Source organism: Ascaphus truei, unplaced genomic scaffold, assembly GCF_040206685.1.
Source record: "Ascaphus truei isolate aAscTru1 unplaced genomic scaffold, aAscTru1.hap1 HAP1_SCAFFOLD_1810, whole genome shotgun sequence".
NCBI classification, from domain to species: Eukaryota; Metazoa; Chordata; class Amphibia; order Anura; family Ascaphidae; genus Ascaphus; species Ascaphus truei.
Genome location: NW_027454711.1, coordinates 1 through 21,783, shown reverse-complemented (window position 1 = coordinate 21,783; position 21,783 = coordinate 1). Strand labels below are relative to the sequence as shown.

At 48.9% G+C, this 21,783-nt stretch overlaps 1 protein-coding gene across 1 annotated transcript; it reads right to left on the bottom strand.

Annotated features, from left to right (window-relative positions):
- Window positions 1-1,971: 1,971 nt before the first annotated feature.
- On the bottom strand, window positions 1,972-14,584 carry LOC142476961 (uncharacterized). Its single transcript, XM_075582032.1, has 11 exons — window positions 14,376-14,584; window positions 11,024-11,239; window positions 10,046-10,261; window positions 9,599-9,680; window positions 9,068-9,251; window positions 7,349-7,477; window positions 6,341-6,446; window positions 5,102-5,233; window positions 4,084-4,207; window positions 3,263-3,348; window positions 1,972-2,245 (listed from the first exon to the last, which is right to left on the bottom strand). Exons 1-10 carry the CDS (start codon window positions 14,582-14,584, stop codon window positions 3,304-3,306), a joined length of 1,443 nt encoding a protein of 480 aa, XP_075438147.1. The 3' UTR covers window positions 1,972-2,245; window positions 3,263-3,303.
- Between the last annotated feature and the right edge of the window lie 7,199 nt (window positions 14,585-21,783).

The window sequence follows — 21,783 nt, the reverse complement described above, 5'->3', positions numbered from 1 at the left end:
AGACGGATCTACTACAACACTGCACAGGACAAGAGTATACACTACAAGCAGCAAAATGATCATGCAGTTGACAGTATGTTGTTCTGGTAATGTGCACAATTATTATGTATGGGCACCACACCACAGTGCTGGACATATTTTGTTAACTTCAACACTACCCCTACCATGGAGATGTCTTCCTGTGATTGGTGTTACTGATTCAGTACATCATATGCACAGTGTGGCTATTATATGATGGATTGATTTAATGAACCCACCAAACACTGATGACATCTGTATCATCTTCTGTAAAGTGCATCTACAGCAGGATATTATCAGCATTTGGGGTGATATAATCAGAGGCATCTATGTGCTTTTGTGCTGGGTAAAGTCCTCCAGCTGAACCGCCCCCCGCCCCCCACCCCCCTACACCTCCTGCCACACAGGCAAACTTACTTACACACACAGCACACTTACTTATGCACACTGACACTTGGCATACCTACACACACACACCCCACAGCCACTGGCATGCATGCAGAGTCCTGGGCATGCAGAGTACAGAATATCTCCACCTTGCTCTGGCCCGTACTCTTGGCCTACCCCCAGCATCTGTCACCCACAACCTCTGTTCCCTCCCTGTAAATTGCTGCACTAACACACCTTGGTCAGCGCTGCAACCGATCACAGCACCGGATCATGTCACTGTGATAGGAAGCAGTGCTAATTGACCGGTCAATCAATGCCACGTGGCAACATACGCACCAAAAGAGATTTCCATGCCCCCTGACAGGCTACTCCCTGGGCAGTGACCCTGCTCATCTTCCACCTCTGATCACAATAATCTCTCTTGGAGAGTGTAGCAAATTGGAGTTGGGGGAATCTCACCTCTGCAGTGCATGTAGAGTCCTGTATGCAGAGTACAGAAAGTCTCCACCTTAGTCTGGCCCGTACTCTTGGCCTACCTCTCTCTCCCATCCTCTCTCCTCCACCCTCTCCCACCCTCTCTCCCACCCTCTCTCTCTCTCCCGCCCTCTCTCTCTCTCCCACCCTCTCTCTCCCGCCCTCTCTCTCTCTCCCACCCTCTCTCTCTCCCACCCTCTCTCTCTCCCACCCTCTCTCTCTCCCACCCTCTCTCTCTCCCACCCTCCCTCTCTCCCACCCTCCCTCTCTCTATCTCCCACCCTCTCTCTCTCTCCCACCTTCTCTCTCTCCCACCCTCTCTCTCTCTCTCTCCCACCCTCTCTCTCTCTCTCTCCCACCCTCTCTCTCTCTCTCTCCCACCGTCCCTCTCTCTCTCCCACCGTCCCTTTCTCCCACCCTCTCTCTCTCTCTGTCACCCTCTCACTCACTCTCTGTCTGTCACCCTCACCCACTCTCTCTGTTTTATCTTAACTGCACTATACCTACACCGAAATAACCTATTCTGCTTTCTTCCAGATCTGACTCAAGTTTCCCACGGGGGACATCGGAAGACAGGTAGGGAACACCTCCCCTCCCGTATAGTACCTTGAGGAACTGCGGATCAGGTAAGATCCCAGGCGGGATTGCTGATTTGGAAATTGTTAAGAGGGGGCATCCTGACACTGGTTAATGGGTTCTGGCTTTTTTTTTTTGGTTTGGTTAGTGAGGTCAACACACACACACACAGTACTTTTCGAAATAAACCTACGGTTCTATGAAAATTTAAGTTTTTGTGTTGAGCAGGGGTGAAGCAAAACGTATTTATTTATTTTATTCTTACAGGACAATGACATGGGTCACGCTATAAATGTACTCCGTTCAACACAAGCTCAGGAGAGATTGACATTGATTTTATATATGTATAATACACAGTGGTCAACAAACCCGATCGCCACGGGCGACAAGATTTTGTCCGGTGGCGGACCACATGGTCGCCATGGATGATATACAATCCGCATTTGAACAAGCTAGATTCACTGATAGAAAATATTTAGTTTGTTATAAAACTCACAATAAAGACATCAAACAGGGTTTTCAGAAACCTTTATTCATTACACAATTTAATAAACAAGCTAACCAAATCCGTACCATCATAAAAAAACCATTGGGACATATTAAAACTAGATGCAGATCTTAGACGTATTCTGCAAGAAGGACCAAGAATAGTCTTCAAAAAAGCTAAAACGATTGTATCATCGATTTCCCCAAGTGTATTTCAGTCCATTAGTGAGTAGTCATATCCGTGGCAGCCCCAATGGGTTTTTCTGTTGCGGCCATTGTAATTTCTGTCAGTATGCCAGACCTTTAAAAAAAGTAAAAAGCGCACAGTCAAAAAACTGTTATAAAATTCAAACTTTTATTAATTGTCATACAAGTTTTGTCGTTTACACACTTTGGTGTGGTTGCGGCAAACGTTACGTGGGTCGTACAATCAGACCCTTGAAAACTAGGATATCTGAACATGTTCGGTTAATCACAAGACATGATCTGTCTCATCCAGTATCCAGACATTTCTCAAGCTGTTTGCAAGGCGGTATAATTAATGTTAATTTCTCTGGTTTGGAACATGTGTCTCCACATACCAGGGGAGGAGACAGACTTAATTTCCTCAATCGAAGAGAAATGTATTGGATTTTCACCTTAGATCCAGTCCATCCAAGGGGTATGAACATTGAATGGGAATTAAAATATTTTCTGATATATTGATACTTCATTCTCCTCCCTTGGTGTGCATTGATACGTGCCCAATTCATTGATTTATTTATGGATTCATTCCTTAAATAAGTTGTTCTGGTTGGCTGGCGCACACGCGCAGAAAGGGGTCTGCGCACGCTGCGGGCACCGCCGTGTACCGCGTCAGGGGGCGGAGCCTAGCCGTGATTCTAACACACACACAGAGAGAGGGAGACACACACAGAGACACACACAGAGAGAGAGAGAAGAGGCACAAAGAGACACAGAGAGAGAGAAAGAGAAACACACAGAGAGAGACAGAGAGAGAGACACACACTCACAGAGAGAGAGACACACACACGCAGAGAGACACAGAGAGAGAGGGAGACACAAAGAGACACAGAGAGAGAGAGAGAGAAACACAGAGAGAGAGACACAGAGAGAGAGAGAGACACACACACACACACAGAGCGAGAGACACAGAGAGACAGAAAGAAAGAGACAGAGAGAGAGAGACACAAACACACACACACACAGAGAGACACACACAAAGAGAGCCTGAGAGACAGACACACAGACAGAGACAGACTGACTGACAGACACATAGACTGAGAAATAGACAGAGAGATAGACAGACATAACTCACCGAGTATTAATATAGAGAGGTGTGTGCTACCTGGGATATATTCAGAGAATATTAGAACACGGAGATCCCTTCGGGGCGCATTCCACCTAAAAAAAAAATGAATGTAATATTGGTATTTAGTCAAATTAAACTTTGATAGCTATACTAAAATAAATATGTGACAAGTATTATTGGATTCCACTCTTATCACAGGGAAACCCAACTTGTGCTCCAAACCGCGGGAGAAGCAATTCCAGGCGTGCAAGGGAGAGGGCGGTGTGGAGCAACCAGGATCCCTTCATAAGGAGAAATAAATCCTAAATGTACAGGCCAAGGCTGTCAGAGAAAGGAAAACTGTCTTCAGGGAGCAGAATACTGATGTGGAAGTCGGGTTTTGCATACAAATATCCCAAGAATTAACTCATTAAAAAAATGTATCTATGTATAACCCCTCCCGTGCATGGAAGGGGATACAGGCGTATACAGGAGATGCTTCTATAGCCAGCATTGAACACTGAAGCAACGACTCACTACTTCACCAACTTACAATATGTTCTTTTAGACCGGGACTCAAGGAGAAACTTCCCACTTTAAAGGGCAGCTCCCTAACTGCAAGGGTGTGAGTTTCTGGGATTCTAACTCAGAGGGGGCCCCCATGTGAGTTTCCGCCATCCCATCTTGGAGGGGGTCCCTGAGTGTGTGTGGGACCCCACATCTAGAGGGACACCACCCCTAACCCCTCCTCCCCCGTGTGAGTGTCTGGAATCTCATCCACAGAAGGGGCTGCGTGACTGCCTCCTCCACAGAAACATTACATTGCAGGGCTTTTTTGGGGTACTCACCGTGTTGTGTTTGAGCAGGGACAGGCTACACAGCGCTTGTGTCTCTGCTGCTTTCATCATGCCAATCTCCTTAATTTTGAGTATGTACTGCCTCATCTGCTCCTTAATCAGCATCTCCACACACCTACAGGGGAAGCACAAGGACAATCGGGTTACAGAGCCTTCCACTTAACCCCTTGCTTTATAACAAGTCCCTGACCCCTCTGGCAAGGAAGGGGTGAATAGAGGTGGCATCCCTAACCCCGTCTGAGATGGGCAAACCGTAGTCTTCAAAATATCCACCCCGTTTTATTTCATTATTTCCCCCAAGTTCCCTTTAAAAACCCCACAAATGTATTCCCAATGAATTCTTCGGCAGGAAACCATTAGTTTGCGACTTGGTCAATTAGCTGGAAAACAAAAACATTTCTTATGGAAACATGAGAACACGGGAGATTACAGCTCTGAAGTGCGACAGCAGGGCCCACGGGGATAGGACAGAATCACTGTGCAGATCATACGAGAAAGTCGTCTTATCCGGTACTACACACCGCAGCGTCAGACACAGGAGCTTGTCTTCTGAGCTTACTATCTCAGTTTTTGGGTGGTCACATGGTGCCGGCACTGCACACCCACTTCAAAGGCAGTGAATTAACCACTAGACTCCCCTTAATCCGTTTACAACGGGTGCAGCCTCCGACCAAGGCCCCTATCCGGGCTGAATTGCTCGAGAAGATTTTACCTCTTTTAAGGCAGAACCCCCCCCCCCCAAATAAAACCTACACGAGTTTAGCGCATAACAGTATTTTGCTCCCTTGATTGTCTCAATCTGCAGCAGCGCAGATCACGACGGTAACTTTGAGACTGCGCTGGGCCTGGGAGGGAGCGACATTCTGACTTCCCGGTCCTTCAATATTTCAACAGCTCATATCGAAGCAAATAAATAACATGCCCTGAATGGGCGGAAGGAAAGGGACAGGCGGGCGCCTGAATTAGGCTGTGATTTTACCAAAAAACGCCGGCATAATCGAAACCTTACGTGATGGTTTTGGAAACCTCCTTCAGGGTGGTCTGTAGGTCATAGTTGGCTGGACAGCGCAGGAGGTAGGGCGCGAAGATGATGGCCAAGGAATTTGAGGACATGCGGTTCGCATCTTCCATCACAGCCACTCTGCAAAATAGGGTGGCGTTAGAGAATGCCCCACAATGCATTGCCCTGCTGGGCTCTCAGCAGGCATGGGGCTATCTGAGCCCGTGTTTCCAGGGCTGCTTAGCAGACGGAGCCTTCCAGGTGTGACCCTCACTGCCCAGTTATTAGAGCACTGTAACATGCACCTCTTCATCTCTGCACTTCCCTATAATGCAATGGGGCTCAGCTCCCATCCTCAAGCTCCCCCAACAAGTCCGGTTTTCAGGATATCCCTGCTTCAGCACAGGTGGCTCAATCAGTCCCTGCTTCAGCACAGGTGGCTCTATCAGAGGCTTCGACTGAGCCACCTGTGCTCAAGCTGGGATATCCTGAAAACCTGACCTGTTGGGGGGGGGGGGGAGGGGGCTTCGGGACTGGAGTTGAGCACCCTTGCTATAATGGATCTGTACATTCTTCCTAACTAATGTGATTCCTGAGCGGCCAGCACTGCTTACAGATATGAGGAAAATGCCCTGTGGTTACACAGCCACACCTCACTATATGCAGGAAGACACAGGAAGGAATCCCTGTGCAAAGCAATACATTCTCTCCATCTGTGGTCTGTGGGGGGGACAATACATTGGGTTTGCTATTGCTTAGCAAGTCCTCTTGGGGTTAAAGGGTTAAAGGCAAAGTGTGTGTGTGTGTGTGTGTGTGTGTGTGTGTGTGTGTGTGTATGTATATATATATATATATATATATATATATATATATAATGCCATATAAATAATACATATATACAGTATTGGGAATAAATAACACACACAATCCCCGATTCTCTGATGCAGGCCTCATCCGTACGTCTATAAGAGAGGAAACAGCCATTTAAAAAGTGTACGAAAGTCTACAGACTGATTATCTCCGGGGAGATGCACACAGAATTTAGGTTGATTAAATCTTAGATTTAAAATTATATTATGTGTATTAAAACAATACACTGACAAGTGAGGGACTCATTTGAACACAGAGTTGGGGCCCGCTCCTGTATGCCCAGGAACACTCCTAGCAGCACACTGACATTGAGCACTACAGGTCTGCATCCTCCCCTGCAATCACACAAAGGGGTTTGCAACCTCTCCTGCATCTTACTTGACAAGGTGAAAGATCAGCCTCTCCAGAGTGTTGTAATGGGCCTGGGGAAGCTGTCCCAGAACTTTGTAGATGGCACACAGCTGTTCCTGCTTCCCAGGGAGCTCTAAAGGGAGAAGGCAAAGCAATAGATGGGTAACGGAGACGTGGGAGAGGTTTACTAAACACCTTCAGTGCTAGAGAGGCCGGACACCTTGTTCTGCAGTGCATGGCAGACCCCTCAGGCGCTACAAGGGTTAGTGGAGATAAAGAAGTAAATGTCTGTTCGTCTAGTGTGGCACAGATCCTGGAGTCTGACTCTCCTACTGCAGGGCATCACAGACCAAAGGGGACTATGGACCATGACGCCTGTCATTCCCACTGCAGGTGACAGTGGCACAGACAGAAGGCACCCATGTCCCACTGAGCCTGACCCAGAGTCCGTACCCCTGGTAAAAAGAGGCAGACATAATAGTCCTATGGCCCATGGAGTGTGTCACACCAACCACTGGGTGACAGTGACAAACAGGAGAGACCTATGGCCCATGTGGTCTGTCCCTCAACTTGAAGCTGACAGACGTACAGACATAACTTATGGCCCACTGAGTCTGTCGCTTCACCAGCAGAGTGACAAAGACTGAAAGGATTTCTGTTCACCAAGTCTAACACAGAGATAAGAGGCCTATGGCCCATGCAATATCTCCCTTTCCACAGTGACACAAACAAAAGGGACTTTTAGCCGGTGGAGTCTGTCCCTCCAACATTAAAATGAAACAGACCGAGTAGATGTTCCACTGAGTGTGACCCAAAAATAAGGCGCATACGGCATCGCTCCCTTTCACCTCAGGGTGACAAAGTATCTCTGGCCAATGGAGTCTACGCCTCCCACCATAGGATAAAGCACAAAGGTACTGTAGATCTCTCCTGCCCATCCAGGATTTCGTGTTCTGCAGTGGAGATCCTCTCTGCAATTTGTCACTAAGCCCCGCGACTCTACAGAGGGAGGGTTACCTTCCTCTCTGCACTTACCCACGGCTCGTAGGAACTCGTTGTACTGAGCGAAGGTCATGAGTGGCTCCGGGAGCTCACGCAACCACTGCTTCAGGATGCCAGTGATGACGTGGATGGGGTAATTATCCAGTTTCACAGAGCTGGGGTCTGTCCAGAAGGGAGACAGAAAACATGTGAGAAAACAAGAGGACTTGTAATGACCGATCCCCATCACCCTTTTATAGGCACTATCCGCGGAGCACAAATACAGAGAAAACATTTTAGATACATGGAAATATTGTTTTTTTTCTCCTCACAAAAATAAGTATTAGGCTGCGGCCACGCTGCCTGCGCTGCACGCACCTGCGAATTCTCCGGTCTACAGAGAGCTGCAAGGGGAAAGACGGGGGGGGGGGCATTACTGGGGCGCGGCCGTGACATCACCTGGCAGGTTCGCCCTCATTGGCTAAACCGCCGGTGGGCGTGGCCTAGCGCTCTGTCGCTAGTTCCTATCTCAATTTTCATGTGTACCTCAAAAACTCGCAGCGGGCCCGGCCCCATTGTGGGGCGGCTCTTGTCCCTGCAGCGTCCGCCACAGCGGTCGCTGCAGTAGCCAGCGGGGACCTGGCCTTATGAAAACATTTTGGTAAGCTGAAGTGTGTCGTTGTGTAGTCTGCCAGGAAAAAAGTTAAGAGTAATTAAATGTGTTAAAGACGATTACAGGCAGTCCTCGTTTTACAGCGCTTCGCTTTACAACGAATGGCTTATCCAGCGCTATGCAATGCATACCTATGTTCATTTTTACAACGCCAAAACGGCTTATCCAGCGCTCTTACGATGCTTTGCAACGTTGTTTATGTGTATGTGTGTATGTATAAATATATATATATATACACATAAACAACGTTGCAAAGCGTCGTAAGAGCATATATATAATATTATATTATATTACATAATATATTATTTATTATGTTATATTATATATATATATATATATATAATACAGTATATACACTATATAATGTATGTGTGTGCTGCATATCTTATTGCCTGTGTAAAATATTTGGTGTATTTTAGTGTTAAAAATGCCTTCAGGAACGGAACCTTTCATTTAAACAGTGTTCCTGTGGGAAAACGTGTTTCGCTTTACAACGTTTCGCTATCCAACGCCATTTTGAGTAACGCATTGTGTCGGATAACCGAGGACTGCCTGTATATTATTCCACTGTTTAAAGGGTCAGTCCCTCCTAGGACCAAAATGTACTACTGACCGTGAGATGTTTAAGGGGTCACACCTGGGTGACTTATGCCTTTTTAAAAAAACAAAAATATATAACACCTATAAGTATTTATTATTCATTATTTCAAGTTCCTTTGTAAACACGATGAGCTGAGATTTGGGAGGGGGGGGGCGATTTCCTCTGGCTTCCCTTTTGTCTGATTTCACCATGTGCTGAACAGGAGTTTGCACAGGCAAAGCCCCCTCCTCCCTTATCTTTATTGGCTCTCACAGGGTGGCCAGAGGTTGAGTAAACACTGCTGAGAAGCATCCTCCCTCCTTTAAATGCTTTATTTCCCAAATAATGACAGCAGCCAATGTTTTGCTTTGAGCCCAGTTACTGTATGTTACAGGAAAATGACATTCTTTACAAAAATGTAGTTTCATTGTGAACTGCCAGGGATTGCACATTTAAATGATAATATCTTATTTGTCCCTAAATGTGTGCCTCCCCCGGTTCCCTCACAATCCCAGCGCACCGTTCTCCAGGGACTGTTTGAGCTCTCGCATGCGATTGGCTGCCCCACACTTCCGGTAGATGCCCTCCGTGTGCAGGCCGTACATCTCCAGGTACTCTAAGAGCATCTCCATGACAACGGGCACCGAGGACGTCTCACTGATCAGGTCCCCCACGTGCACCCCGAAGTGATGGTTTCCCAGGTTCTGAGGGAGGGATCAGTGTTACCACGGCAACAAGGAGGTGTTCCCTCTGTTACCCAAGAGGATTGAGAAGGTCGGGGCGAGAGAGAAGGCCGGGGCAAAAGAGAAGGGAGGGTGGGGGGGAGAGAAAAGGTTGGGGCGAGAGAGAAAGGGGGCGAGTGAGAAGGGAGGGTGAGACAGAAGCGGGTTGCGGTTGAGGATGGGGTGAGAGAATGGGGGGTGTAACATGTGAGCGCTGCAAGAGGGTTTGACACGTCACACAGCTCACACTCTTCCCTCCCTCCCCCCTGATGTACCTTCCTCCCTCCCTTCCCCCTGATATAACTTCCTCCCTCCCCCTCCCTATGTACCTTCCTCCCTCCCGCCAAGTCGCAGGAGCTCTGGATGGTGCTGGCTTCGCTGATCTTGGACGGGTTCCTCTGGAGTTTGTTCCTGGAAGGTGAAACAACACACATATATACACACACCCTGCTTGTATTTCCAACCCCCCCCCCTCATCCATGTATTTCAACCCCCTTGCACAGATGTGTATATATACCCCCTATTTGTATGCATACACAGACACACACACACATATATTTGTATGCATGTACAAATTCATATACATACTTCTGCATTTTGAAGGTGTATGTATTATAAATAAATATACATTCCTTTACTAAGGAAAAATATATATTACTATACAGGAAACATATCGCAGACATGACCAGTCCATGCTCAGCCTCTCTCTCTGATAAGTGAATCATACAGATACAAGTACACACAGACCGATATGCCACATATCTGCAGGTCCTTACTCTGTCAGCTTCTCCTTGCTCTCTAGGCTCTCCCCTGGATTCTCCTCCTCGGGCATCACCGCTGCTTCCCCCTGCCCCACCTCGTTCTGCCTTCTCCCTCCTTTCTCCTCTTCTTCTGCCTTCTGCACTCCATCGGAGTTGTCATGTCTCCATTTATGCTCCTCTTCTCGTTCAAGGGCTTCCTGTCTGCTCTTCTCAGACACCATCTCCTTGTACCTGGTAAGACGGATATTATATTAACATTACCATCCAACCACTATTATATTGGGGATTGAAAATTACACTAAAAAGTATTTATAGAAAATACTAAATTATTGTGATCTACTTAGATTTTGCATAGGCTTTGATACGGTTCCACACAAGAGGTTAAAAGCAAATTGGACTCTACAAATATTTGCACCTGGATTGAAAACTGGTTGAAGGATACACAACATAGAGTTGTCGTAAATTGAACTTTTTCAGGTTGGGCTAAAGTCGTGAGTGGAGTACCTCAGGGATCGGTACTGGGACCCTTGCTTTTTAACTTGTTTGTTAATGACCTTGAGGTTGGCATCGAGAGCAAAGTCTCAATCTTGGCTGATGATACTAAATTGTGTAAGGTAGTAGAATCAGAACAGGATGTAATTTCTCTCCAGAAGGACTTGGTGAGACTGGAAACTTGGGCAGGTAAATGGCAGATGAGGTTTAATACAGATACATGTAAGGTTATGCATTTTTGAAACAAGAATAAACAGGAGACTTGCAAATTAAATGGGGATAAATTGGGGGAATCCTTGATGGAGAAGGATTTAGGAGTGCTTGTACACAGCAATAGTGCCCAAAGTCATGCAGTAACTGCAAAGGCAAACAAGATCTTATCTTACAATAAATGGGCAATGGATGGAAGGGAAGTCCATGCTCAGTCACTCTCTCTGATAAGTGAATCATACAGATACAAGTACACACAGACCGATATGCCACATATCTGCAGGTCCTTACTCTGTCAGCTTCTCCTTGCTCTCTAGGCTCTCCCCTGGATTCTCCTTCTCGGGCATCACCTTTGCTTCCCCCTGCCCCACCTCGTTCTGCCTTCTCCCTCCTTTCTCCTCTTCTTCTGCCTTCTGCACTCCATCGGAGTTGTCATGTCTCCATTTATGCTCCTCTTCTCGTTCAAGGGCTTCCTGTCTGCTCTTCTCAGACACTATCTCCTTGTACCTGGTAAGACGGATATTATATTAACATTACCATCCAACCACTAATATATTGGGGATTGAAAATTACACTAAAAAGTATTTATAGAAAATACTAAATTATTGTGATCTACTTAGATTTTGCATAGGCTTTGATACGGTTCCACACAAGAGGTTACTGTACAAAATAAAGCAAATTGGACTCTAAAAATATTTGCACCTGGATTGAAAACTGGTTGAAGGATACACAACATAGAGTTGTCGTAAATGGAACTTTTTCAGGTTGGGCTAAAGTCGTGAGTGGAGTACCTCAGGGATCGGTACTGGGACCCCTGCTTTTTAACTTGTTTGTTAATGACCTTGAGGTTGGCATCGAGAGCAAAGTCGCAATCTTTGCTGATGATACTAAATTGTGTAAGGTAGTAGAATCAGAGCAGGATGTAATTTCTCTCCAGAAGGACTTGGGGAGACTGGAAACTTGGGCAGGTAAATGGTAGATGAGGTTTAATACAGATAAATGTAAGGTTATGCATTTGAGAAACAAGAATAAACAGGAGACTTGCAAATTAAATGGGGATAAATTGGGGGAATCCTTGATGGAGAAGTATTTAGGAGTGCTTGTACACAGCAATAGTGCCCAAAGTCATGCAGTAACTGCAAAGGCAAACAAGATCTTATCTTACAATAAATGGGCAATGGATGGAAGGGAAGTCCATGCTCAGTCACTCTCTCTGATAAGTGAATCATACAGATACAAGTACACACAGACCGATATGCCACATATCTGCAGGTCCTTACTCTGTCAGCTTCTCCTTGCTCTCTAGGCTCTCCTCGGGCATCACCTCTGCTTCCCCCTGCCCCACCTCGTTCTGCCTTCTCCCTCCTTTCTCCTCTTCTTCTGCCTTCTGCATGCCATCAGAGTTGTCATGTCTCCATTTATGCTCCTCTTCTCGTTCAAGGGCTTCCTGTCTCCTCTTCTCAGACACCATCTCCTTGTACCTGGTAAGACGGATATTATATTAACATTACCATCCAACCACTATTATATTGGGGATTGAAAATTACACTAAAAAGTATTTATAGAAAATACTAAATTATTGTGATCTACTTCGATTTTGCATAGGCTTTGATACGGTTCCACACAAGAGGTTAATGTACAAAATAGTGTACAGCAATAGTGCCCAAAGTCATGCAGTAACTGCAAAGGCAAACAAGATCTTATCTTACAATAAATGGCCAATGGATTTAAGGGAAGTAAACATAATTATGCCCCTTTACAAAGCATTAGTAAGACCACACCTTTAATATGGAGTACAATTGTAGGCACCAGTCTTTAGAAAAGACATTATAAATTGGAGAAAGTGCAGAGAAGAGCCACCAAATTAATACATGGGACAAATAATCTGATTTATGAGGAGAGGCTAGCTAAATTCGATTTTTTTACATTAGAAAAGAGGCAGCTAAGAGGGGATATGATAATTTTGAAAATGTGGAATTCATTACCCATGGAGACTGTGATGGCAGATACAATAGATGTGTAAAAAAAAAGGTTGGACATCTTTTTAGAAAGGAAATACAGGGATATACCAAATAAGTATACATGGGAAAGATGTTGATCCAGGGAGTAATGTGATTGCCAATTCTTGGAGTCAGGAATGGACTTATTTTTCCCCTAATGAGATATCATTAGATGATATTTTACTGGGGTTTTTTGTTTGCCTTTCTATGGATCAATATACTGTAAATAGGGTTATAGGATAAAGTATCTGTCATCCACATTTAGCGTAGGTTGAACTTGATGGACGAATGTGTAACATCCCATAGAACATAACACAGGTAGTAAGTCACAAAAAGTGACACCTTGGCAGCTCCTGCCGTGTTAATCTCTAATGTTTCATTTCAACTAAATCTTGATTTTCTGCCGAGTTTGCATCTGTTTATTACCATATTTCACCGGCATAATCTGTTACCATGGCAACACCTGCCTTCTTAATGTGGGTGAATAGTGGCGGACATTGCTCACCCGCCATTTCTTTCTTTTCATTAATGTTACATCGTGGATGATACATCGGAGTACACACAGGTACAGTAGTCAACAAGCTTAGCTAATCAGAAATCAGACTATTATATATACATTCATACAGATATATATATATATGTAATCACCACTATTATTAAGGTTATGGTGGGTAAAAAAAAAGTGACAAAAACCCTCCACAGTAAAGCATACAGCAACTGTAAATATTACTGTATGTTCATTTGCATGTCTTAGACAGGTCTGCAACCCTGTCTTTCCCCATTGTCGCCCAGCATACAGCGCTTCCACTGCAGCAAGGGATACTGGGAAATGACATGCAAATGAACACTCAGTGCCACCTTTTGTCTCAAGCTCGTATTACACAAGCAAATCCTCAAGCCAATGCATGCTGTTTTAAACACAGCTTTTAGACAGAGGCTGGGATGAGATGCAAAGCCATTAAACCCACTCACAGACATGTTTCAACCTTGATGGGTATCATCAGTGTGAGGTTGGTCTTAATGGCTAAGCAGGTTTGAGACTAGACTAGGTAATCACCACTATTATTAAGGTTATGGTGGGTAAAAAAAGTGACAAAAACCCTCCACAGTAAAGCATAAAGCAACTGTAAATATTACTGTATGTTCATTTGCATGTCTTAGACAGGTCTGCAACCCTGTCTTTCCCCATTATCGCCCAGCATACAGCGCTTCCACTGCAGCAAGGGTTGCAGACCTGTCTAAGACATGCAAATGAACATACAGTAATATTTACAGTTGTTTTATATATATGTATATATATATATGTATATATCTATGTATATATCTATGTATATATCTATGTATGTATATATATATATATATATATATATATATATATATATATATATATATATATATATGTATATGTGTATGCAACAGATGCTACTCTTAGTGGATTGCAGCCATTTTAATCTCCCCACGAGACAAATTTTCGGCAACTCATATTTACAAAATTCAATTTTTTTTCTTAATGAGCGGGGTTGCTGCAAACCGCAGCAATGCTAAAAATGAGAGAAGGCGGTTACATTTCACGGTGAGAAGAGCACATTACTGCTTTAAAACCACTGCCCCCCATGTCCGTCCCCATCCCTCCCCCCCCGTACCTCCGTCGCTGCAAGTAGCCTCTGCACAGGGCCTGGAGCAGCGTGATATCTTGAATGTGTCTCCTGTACTTCCGTCGCTGGCTGCATCCCCTCCACAAAGCGTGGATAAACGCCACGGCACTCTGCCTGTGGTCCAGCTGCCGTCTTACACGGAACGACCTCCAGCGTGTCTGCAGAGGCACACACATGGCAAAGCAGCAGGTCGCCATATCCAGGCATGGAGCAATGGATGCTGCGCGCTAACCCACACACTGCCAAAGTGGTCTTAAAGCAATTTGGTAACAGAGGCAGCTCCTTATCGCAGAAGAAGCAGGCACCAGTTATGAGTTATCAAAGTTTGAGGTCTCATCCCTGAAATGTTAGTGTTTGAAATGCAGTGAAGTTCCAGCCACGGAACATTCTAAAGATGCATTTTTTGTAAAGATGATCAAGACTATGGCGACCGTCACGGCATTCTGTGACAAAAGGCATATGGTGGCTCAGGAATAGGTGGGACTCTACAATGTGGGATATTGTACCCGGGTCTCCAACACCCTTTTATATTAAAGATCCTAAGAAAACCTCAGAAATCTCTGCAGATACTCATGAGATCTCAAAAGCGGATCAATCTTTGAACTCCCACCTATGTCCATTAAACTTTAGAGTTCACTTATGTCTTATTTGGTATGTCACTGGCACTTACCGAGGCCCCTACCCCCAACACGGGCTCCCCCACAAGCCTCACTCCCCCATAGTAATGGCCAATAGCCCTATTAGCCACTTATTGGCTGCTGGTTAATATAAACACATTATATACGTTAAACGCTGAAATAACAGACATTGATATAAACTAAACTGACTATATAATCTATTCCATAGAGTCCCAATGTGGTTACCGAGGCTCTCAGGGAGGTTTTTTAGGGACTGATCAGGATAAATATGATAAATGTTAGTATTTCGCTGCCTCAGCAGGTTCTGCTCTTTAAAAAAATCTTTTAAGTGTTATGTAGCCCTGTTTCCCCGTAAACAAGATGGCTACAGGTGCTGCCCTTTACCTGTTGGCTCACAGGGTCTTAAGCCTCCGCCACGGGGAGCCTAGGGTGATATACTTACAACCTTGGTGCAGCGCCTCCACCTGAGAGGGATCCCAACGTAGTGGGAGGAGCCCCTCACAGGACCCAAACAATGAACACACACAATGTAAAATAGAAAGGCCTTTACTGTAACATATCTTATACTCTATAATACCTTATAACTCTATGTGACTAAAGATACAACTGCCACACGCCTCACACGGCTGTACCCCACCACCGTGTAACCCACACTGTGTCCAGAGAATCCCAGTCCCACAAGGTCCCACACCCACCCCAATGTGTGTGACTGCGCGGCCCACTAAATGGAGTGTAGTACAGTTGGTGCACGTTCTGTAAGGTACCTGCCGGGTGCTCCAGCAACCGGACGCGCCGACTGAACAGACAAGGGATGCGTTGATCCAACGATAGCCTCCGCGACGAGTCTGCCTCCGCGTGGGGTGGTTTCCCGCTGGAGTGTCCCACCTTGATGACAGTCTTTGTCAGCAGGAGTGATCTGGTCCCAGGTCCCAGCTGTGTCCCTGATCTATTTACTAGCTAGTGGGGCAGGGTCCCTACCTAAGGGCCTGTCCCTGTAGCAGCTACAAACTAATTGGTGGAGCCGGGGCCTAGCTGGGGCCTAGGGGGAATCTGGCCTAGAGCAGAGGGTCACAGACCCCTGTTCACATACCTCCTACCCCTGTCCTGTCCCAGCACTTACTGACACTTCCTATTCCAGCCACAAAATAGTATCTCCTGCAGGAGACCTAGCCGAGCGATTGGCTCCCTGGCGTCGTGTGGTACTCCTGCCCCTAAGCACCTATGGGCCGCCATGTGCGCTCACTCCACTGCGCATGTGCAACCCTTCAATGGCCGCCACGCACTTTCTGCGCGAGCCTTTGCGCATGCGTATGCACCAATCCAACATGGCGGCACCCTGCAGAGGGGCCGCTGGCGAGCTCGCCGCCACCCGCAACCACACGGCAGCAGCGGAGTTAAGAGGAGAGAGGGCGGGGAACCGGGGAGCCAGAGGGGACCTGGCTACAGTTAGAAATTATGTCTCCATTAATCTCTTGCTTCAGATGTTACCATGGTAAACTTTATACAGCACTGGGCCCTGGGGAGAGCTCTATTTTAACCTCCCAGACACTTAATATTGCATAAGCTTCTATCTCCTGAACAAAGCATCAGATTTTAAAAATAAAAACCGTGTTGGAAAGAGCAATCCGTGTTTTTTTAATATAATTTATTTTTTAAACTATATACAGGGAAAAACAAAACAAACAAAAAAAACAAGGTTTGAATACGTAGTATGATTAATCCTTTCACTGCCGGAGATGCCTGCAACACATTGTTCCCTGACAGTGAAAGGTTTAAGCCAGGGGTAAGCAAGCTTTGTCTGCACCCACAAGAAGCCGCCGGAGACAAAGTAAGAGCCTTACAGAGGCCTCGCGCTCTCCCCCGGCATTTAATTTAAATGTTGTGGGGAAGAGCATGGGGCTTCTAAGCGCCGCACTCTGAAAATGTTGTGCCCCCCAGTTTGCGCACCCCTGGGTTAGGCCTCGGATTGTGCTCTATGCAGGGTGCAGCGGTCATCCAGCTAACACTAGGGTGTTGACCTCATCTGTATGCTCACAGCAGCGAGTTTCATTCTCAGGAAGGCTTTCCTGTCCATGACCATCCTGAAAAAGCTCTGAAGGAGGATGATTGTGACAGGGTGAAGTCATTCGCTGTCAATTATGCATGGGAAACATACCTCTGACGTCTGAAACCACCAGTCAGAGGGTTAACACAGAGATACCTGGGCATCAGGGCTGAGTTAAGGTAGCTGTCAGGCAGCTGTATAAGATGCCAGACCTGAGCAGGAAGGGAGAGAGACTTTTCCAAACCAGGAAGTACGCCGGAGGTTCTGCTCCCCCAGACAGAGGTTTGCCACAAGCTGAGACAAGCCTGCTGGACACAGCCCTGTCTACTAGTAACCAGCCTCCTAACCCTGCAGAGGAATTAAAGCTGCTGTTGCAGTATCCAGAAGGGATTACTTGGACTCTCTAGGGACAAAGCTCCCCAAACACAGATAAGGACTTTATATATTTTCACTGCAGATATTTGCATAATCTTGTTTAACCTGGAAGTAGGCTAGCTACCCAGAGGAGAGATAGGGACCTTCTGTATAGTTAGTCCCCTAATGAAGTAGGGTTTTATTTTATGGTTTGTTTGCCTTAAAGGGACAGTGTGCCTAATGTTTATTTGATTGTGGAAAATAAACCACTGGAGTTAAAAGCCTTACTCACTGGTTGGGACTCCTACTGACCCTATTGCGAAGCCGTCCTGCCACAGGTGGTGCGAAGTGGGATCTTGGATGGCCCATGCATCCAAAGGGCACACATTAAAAAAATGGAGGAAATGTTTTCTCAATTCCTGCACCAGCAAGCAGGCTCAGCAAACAGAAAAGCTCCTCCACATGCTGGCTCCAGGTGCAGTCTCAGTCAGACCATAGATTCCAAATAAATCGCTGGTGATGCTGCCTAAAATAAAGCCAACAGAAGACCCAGAGGCTTTCCTCTTCTCTTTTAAAAGGGTAGCCACTGCCCAGGGCTGGACAGTTGGTCGCTGGGGTAACGACTTTGGCTCCAAACCTCATAGGAGAAACGCAGGCAGCCAACCAGGCTCTACCGGCAGACGAGGCCACGGACTATCAGAGACTAAAGGCTGCCATTCTGGATCATCTAGGCCTCACCCCGGAGACCTACCGGCAGTGGTCCGGACAGTCAAATACACAGAGACAGACCCTGGGCCATAGCCCACCACTTGTGGATACAACCAGAACAGCGTACCAAGGCAGAGATCCTTGAACAGTTTGTGCTCGAATTTCATACAGAGACTGGCCCCCTCCTCCTGCTCCTGGGTAAAAAGTATCTTATATACTATATTAGTGAAAGCACTGTATGTTTGCCTGCCTGTCTGGATGTCCGGTGTCCCTAGCGGCAATCTCATTGGTCCCTTGCCCGCCCGCCCCCGCACACCTCTCATTGGCCTCACACACTCACACCACCCCCTTGGCCCGCCCCCCACACCTCTCATTGGCCTGAGGCGGAGTGACGGGCCAAAGGTACAAAAAAAATAAATAAAACACACACAAACACACACACACACACACACACACACACACACACACACACACCTCTCCCCGCTCCAAATCACCTCTCCCCCCTCCCCAGCGGCATCACCTCTCCCCCTCCCCGCTCCAAATCACCTCTCCCCCCTCCCCAAATCACCTCTCCCCCCTCCCCAGCGGCTCATCGCTCACTCTCCCCTCCCCAAATCACCTCTCCCCCCCTCAACGCTCACAAATTCACCCTCTCCCCGCTCCAAATCACCTCTCCCCGCTCCAAATCACCTCTCCCCGCTCCAAATCACCTCTCCCCGCTCCAAATCACCTCTCACCGCTCCCCAGCGGCATCACCTCTTCCCCCTCCCCAGCGGCAATCACCTCTTCCCCCTCCCCAGCGGCATCACCTCTTCCCCCTCCCCAGCGCATCACCTCTCCCCCTCCCCAGCGGCATCACCTCTCCCCCTCCCCGCTCCAAATCACCTCTCCCCCTCCCCAGCGGCATCACCTCTCCCCCCTCACCGCTCCAAATCACCTCTCCCCCTCACCGCTCCAAATCACCTCTCCCCGCTCCAAATCACCTCTCCCCGCCTCCAAATCACCTCTCCCCCCTCCCCACTCCAAATCACCTCGCTTCCCGCAGCTGCCACGCGGCGCGTAAGATGGCGGACCCCCTTCCTCCCTCGCGGCGCCGAGTCAGATGGTGGCGGCGCCCGGAAGTACAGGTAGGTGTCGCTCCCCACCTCCGGCGCCAAACGGAACTGAGAAAGGGCGCATCAACTGAGGTGTGTGTGTGTGTGTGTGTGTGGTGTGTGTGTGTGTGTCACTGTCCACTGCCCCCCCCTCCTATCCACTGCGCCCCCCTCCTGTCCACTGCGTCCCCCCTCCTGTCCACTGCGTCCCCCCTCCTGTCCACTGCCCCCCCCTCCTGTCCACTGCCCCCCCCCTCCTGTCCACTGCCCCCCCCCCCTCCTGTCCACTGCCCCCCCCCCCACTCCTGTCCCACTGCCCCCCCCCCCCTCCTGTCCACTGCCCCCCCCCCCTCCTGTCCACTGCCCCCCCCCCCTCCTGTCCACTGCCCCCCCCCCTCCTGTCCACTGCCCCCCCCCCTCCTGTCCACTGCCCCCCCCCTCCTGTCCACTGCCCCCCCCCTCCTGTCCACTGCCCCCCCCTCCTGTCCACTGCCCCCCCCCCTCCTGTCCACTGCCCCCCCCCCCCTCCTGTCCACTGCCCCCCCCCCTCCTGTCCACTGCCCCCCCCCTCCTGTCCACTGCCCCCACCCCCTCCTGTCCACTGCCCCCCCCCCTCCTGTCCACTGCCCCCCCCCCTCCTGTCCACTGCCCCCCCCCTCCTGTCCACTGCCCCCCCCCCTCATGTCCACTGCACCCCCCCTCCTGTCCACTGCCCCCCCCTCCTGTCCACTGCCCCCCCCCTCCTGTCCACTGCAGGAAATGCAGGGGGGAGGAATCCATGCCTTTGACGCCCCCCCCCCCTCCCTTTGACGCCCCCCCCCTCCCTTTGACGCCCCCCCCCCTCCCTTTGACGCCCCCCCCCCCCCTCCCTTTGACGCCCCCCCCCCTCCCTTTGACGCCCCCCCCTCCCTTTGACGCCCCCCCCCCTCCCTTTGACGCCCCCCCCCCTCCCTTTGACGCCCCCCCCCTCCCTTTGACGCCCCCCCCTCCCTTTGATGCCCCCCCCTCCCTTTGACGCCCCCCCCCCCTCCCTTTGACGCCCCCCCTGCCTTTGACGCCCCCCGCGCACACACTGACTGACTGCCGCACGCACGCGCACACTGACTGACGCGCACACAAACCCTGACTGACGCACGCACACACTGACTGAGGCACACACTGACTGTGTGTGCGTCAGTCAGTCTGTGTGTGTTTGTGTTTCTGCCTCAGACTCACTGACGCGCGAGCAAACACACAGTCACTGACGCACACACGCTACATGAAGCTATAAAGGAGGGAGGGAGGGGGGGGACTGGATTGATGTGAATGGGGGACAAACAGAGAGAGGGGGGAGGAGAGAGAGGAACGGGAACATTACATCCCGGGCAACGCCGGGTCTCTCAGCTAGTTAGTTATATTAGCTATAACTTTTACAATCTAGCGGATCTATACCTGGTTTGTGTATTACTGTGATAGACACTTGGAGCATCCGTTCCGGGAATGAGGCCCCCGCTAAGACTGCATTAAACATCTGGAGCAAACAGGGGGCCAGATGTTTAAGGAATTTCTTATATTAGAGGCCTGAAAAGCCACCTGGACCCGAATCCTTTGACGGCTTCAGCTCCTCAATGACCTGTGTTAATTCCTCAATTGTAGAATCTGCACCTAGGTACTCTCTCAACCTATTCAGTTTTGGCAGGCCCGAGCTCGTCAGGAACTCCCTCAGAGCCATTTTTGTCATTCCATTATGTGCCACTTTTTCTCCACTGTATAGGTCCTCGTAGAACAAGCATGTCAAACTCGCGGCCCGCGGGCACATGCGGCCAACAACTTTGTGTGTGAGTGGGGGGGGGAGGGAGAGTGTGTGTGGGGGGGGGGGAGGGGAGAGTGTGTGTGGGGGGGGGGAGGGAGAGTGTGTGGGGGGGAGGGAGAGAGTGTGTGTGTGGGGAGGAGGGAGAGTGAGTGTGTGTGGGGGGGATAGTGTGTGGGGGGAGAGCGTGTGTGTGTGGGGGGGAGTGTGTGGGGGGGAGTGTGCAGGGGGGAGTGTGTGTGTGTGGGGGTAGAGTCTGTGTGTGGGGGGGGGTAGTTGTGTGTGGGGGGGGAGAGAGTGTGGGGGGGGAGAGTGTGTGTGTGGGGGGGAGAGTGTGTTTGTATGGGGGGGGGAGAGTGTGTGTGTGGAGGGGGGAGAGTGTGTGTGTGGGGGGGGAGGGAAAGTGTGTGTGTGTGGGGGGGGGGGGAGAGTGTGTGGGGGGGGGGGGGAGTGGGGGGGGGGGAGTGTGTGTGTGGGGGGTGTGTGTGTGGGGGGGGGGGGAGTGTGTGTGTGGGGGGAGAGTGTGTGGTGGGGGGGGAGAGTGTGTGTGTGGGGGGGGAGTGTGTGTGGGGGGAGAATGTGTGTGGGGGAGAGTGTGTGTGTGGGGGGGAGAGTGTATGTGTGTGGGGGGGAGGGGGGAGATTATGTGTGTGTGGGGGGGGATGGAGAGTGAATGTGTGTGTGGGGGGAGGGAGAATGTGTGTAGTGGGGGGGGGAGAGAGTTGTGTGTGGGGGGAGAGTGTGTGTGTGGGGGAGAGGTGTGTGGTGC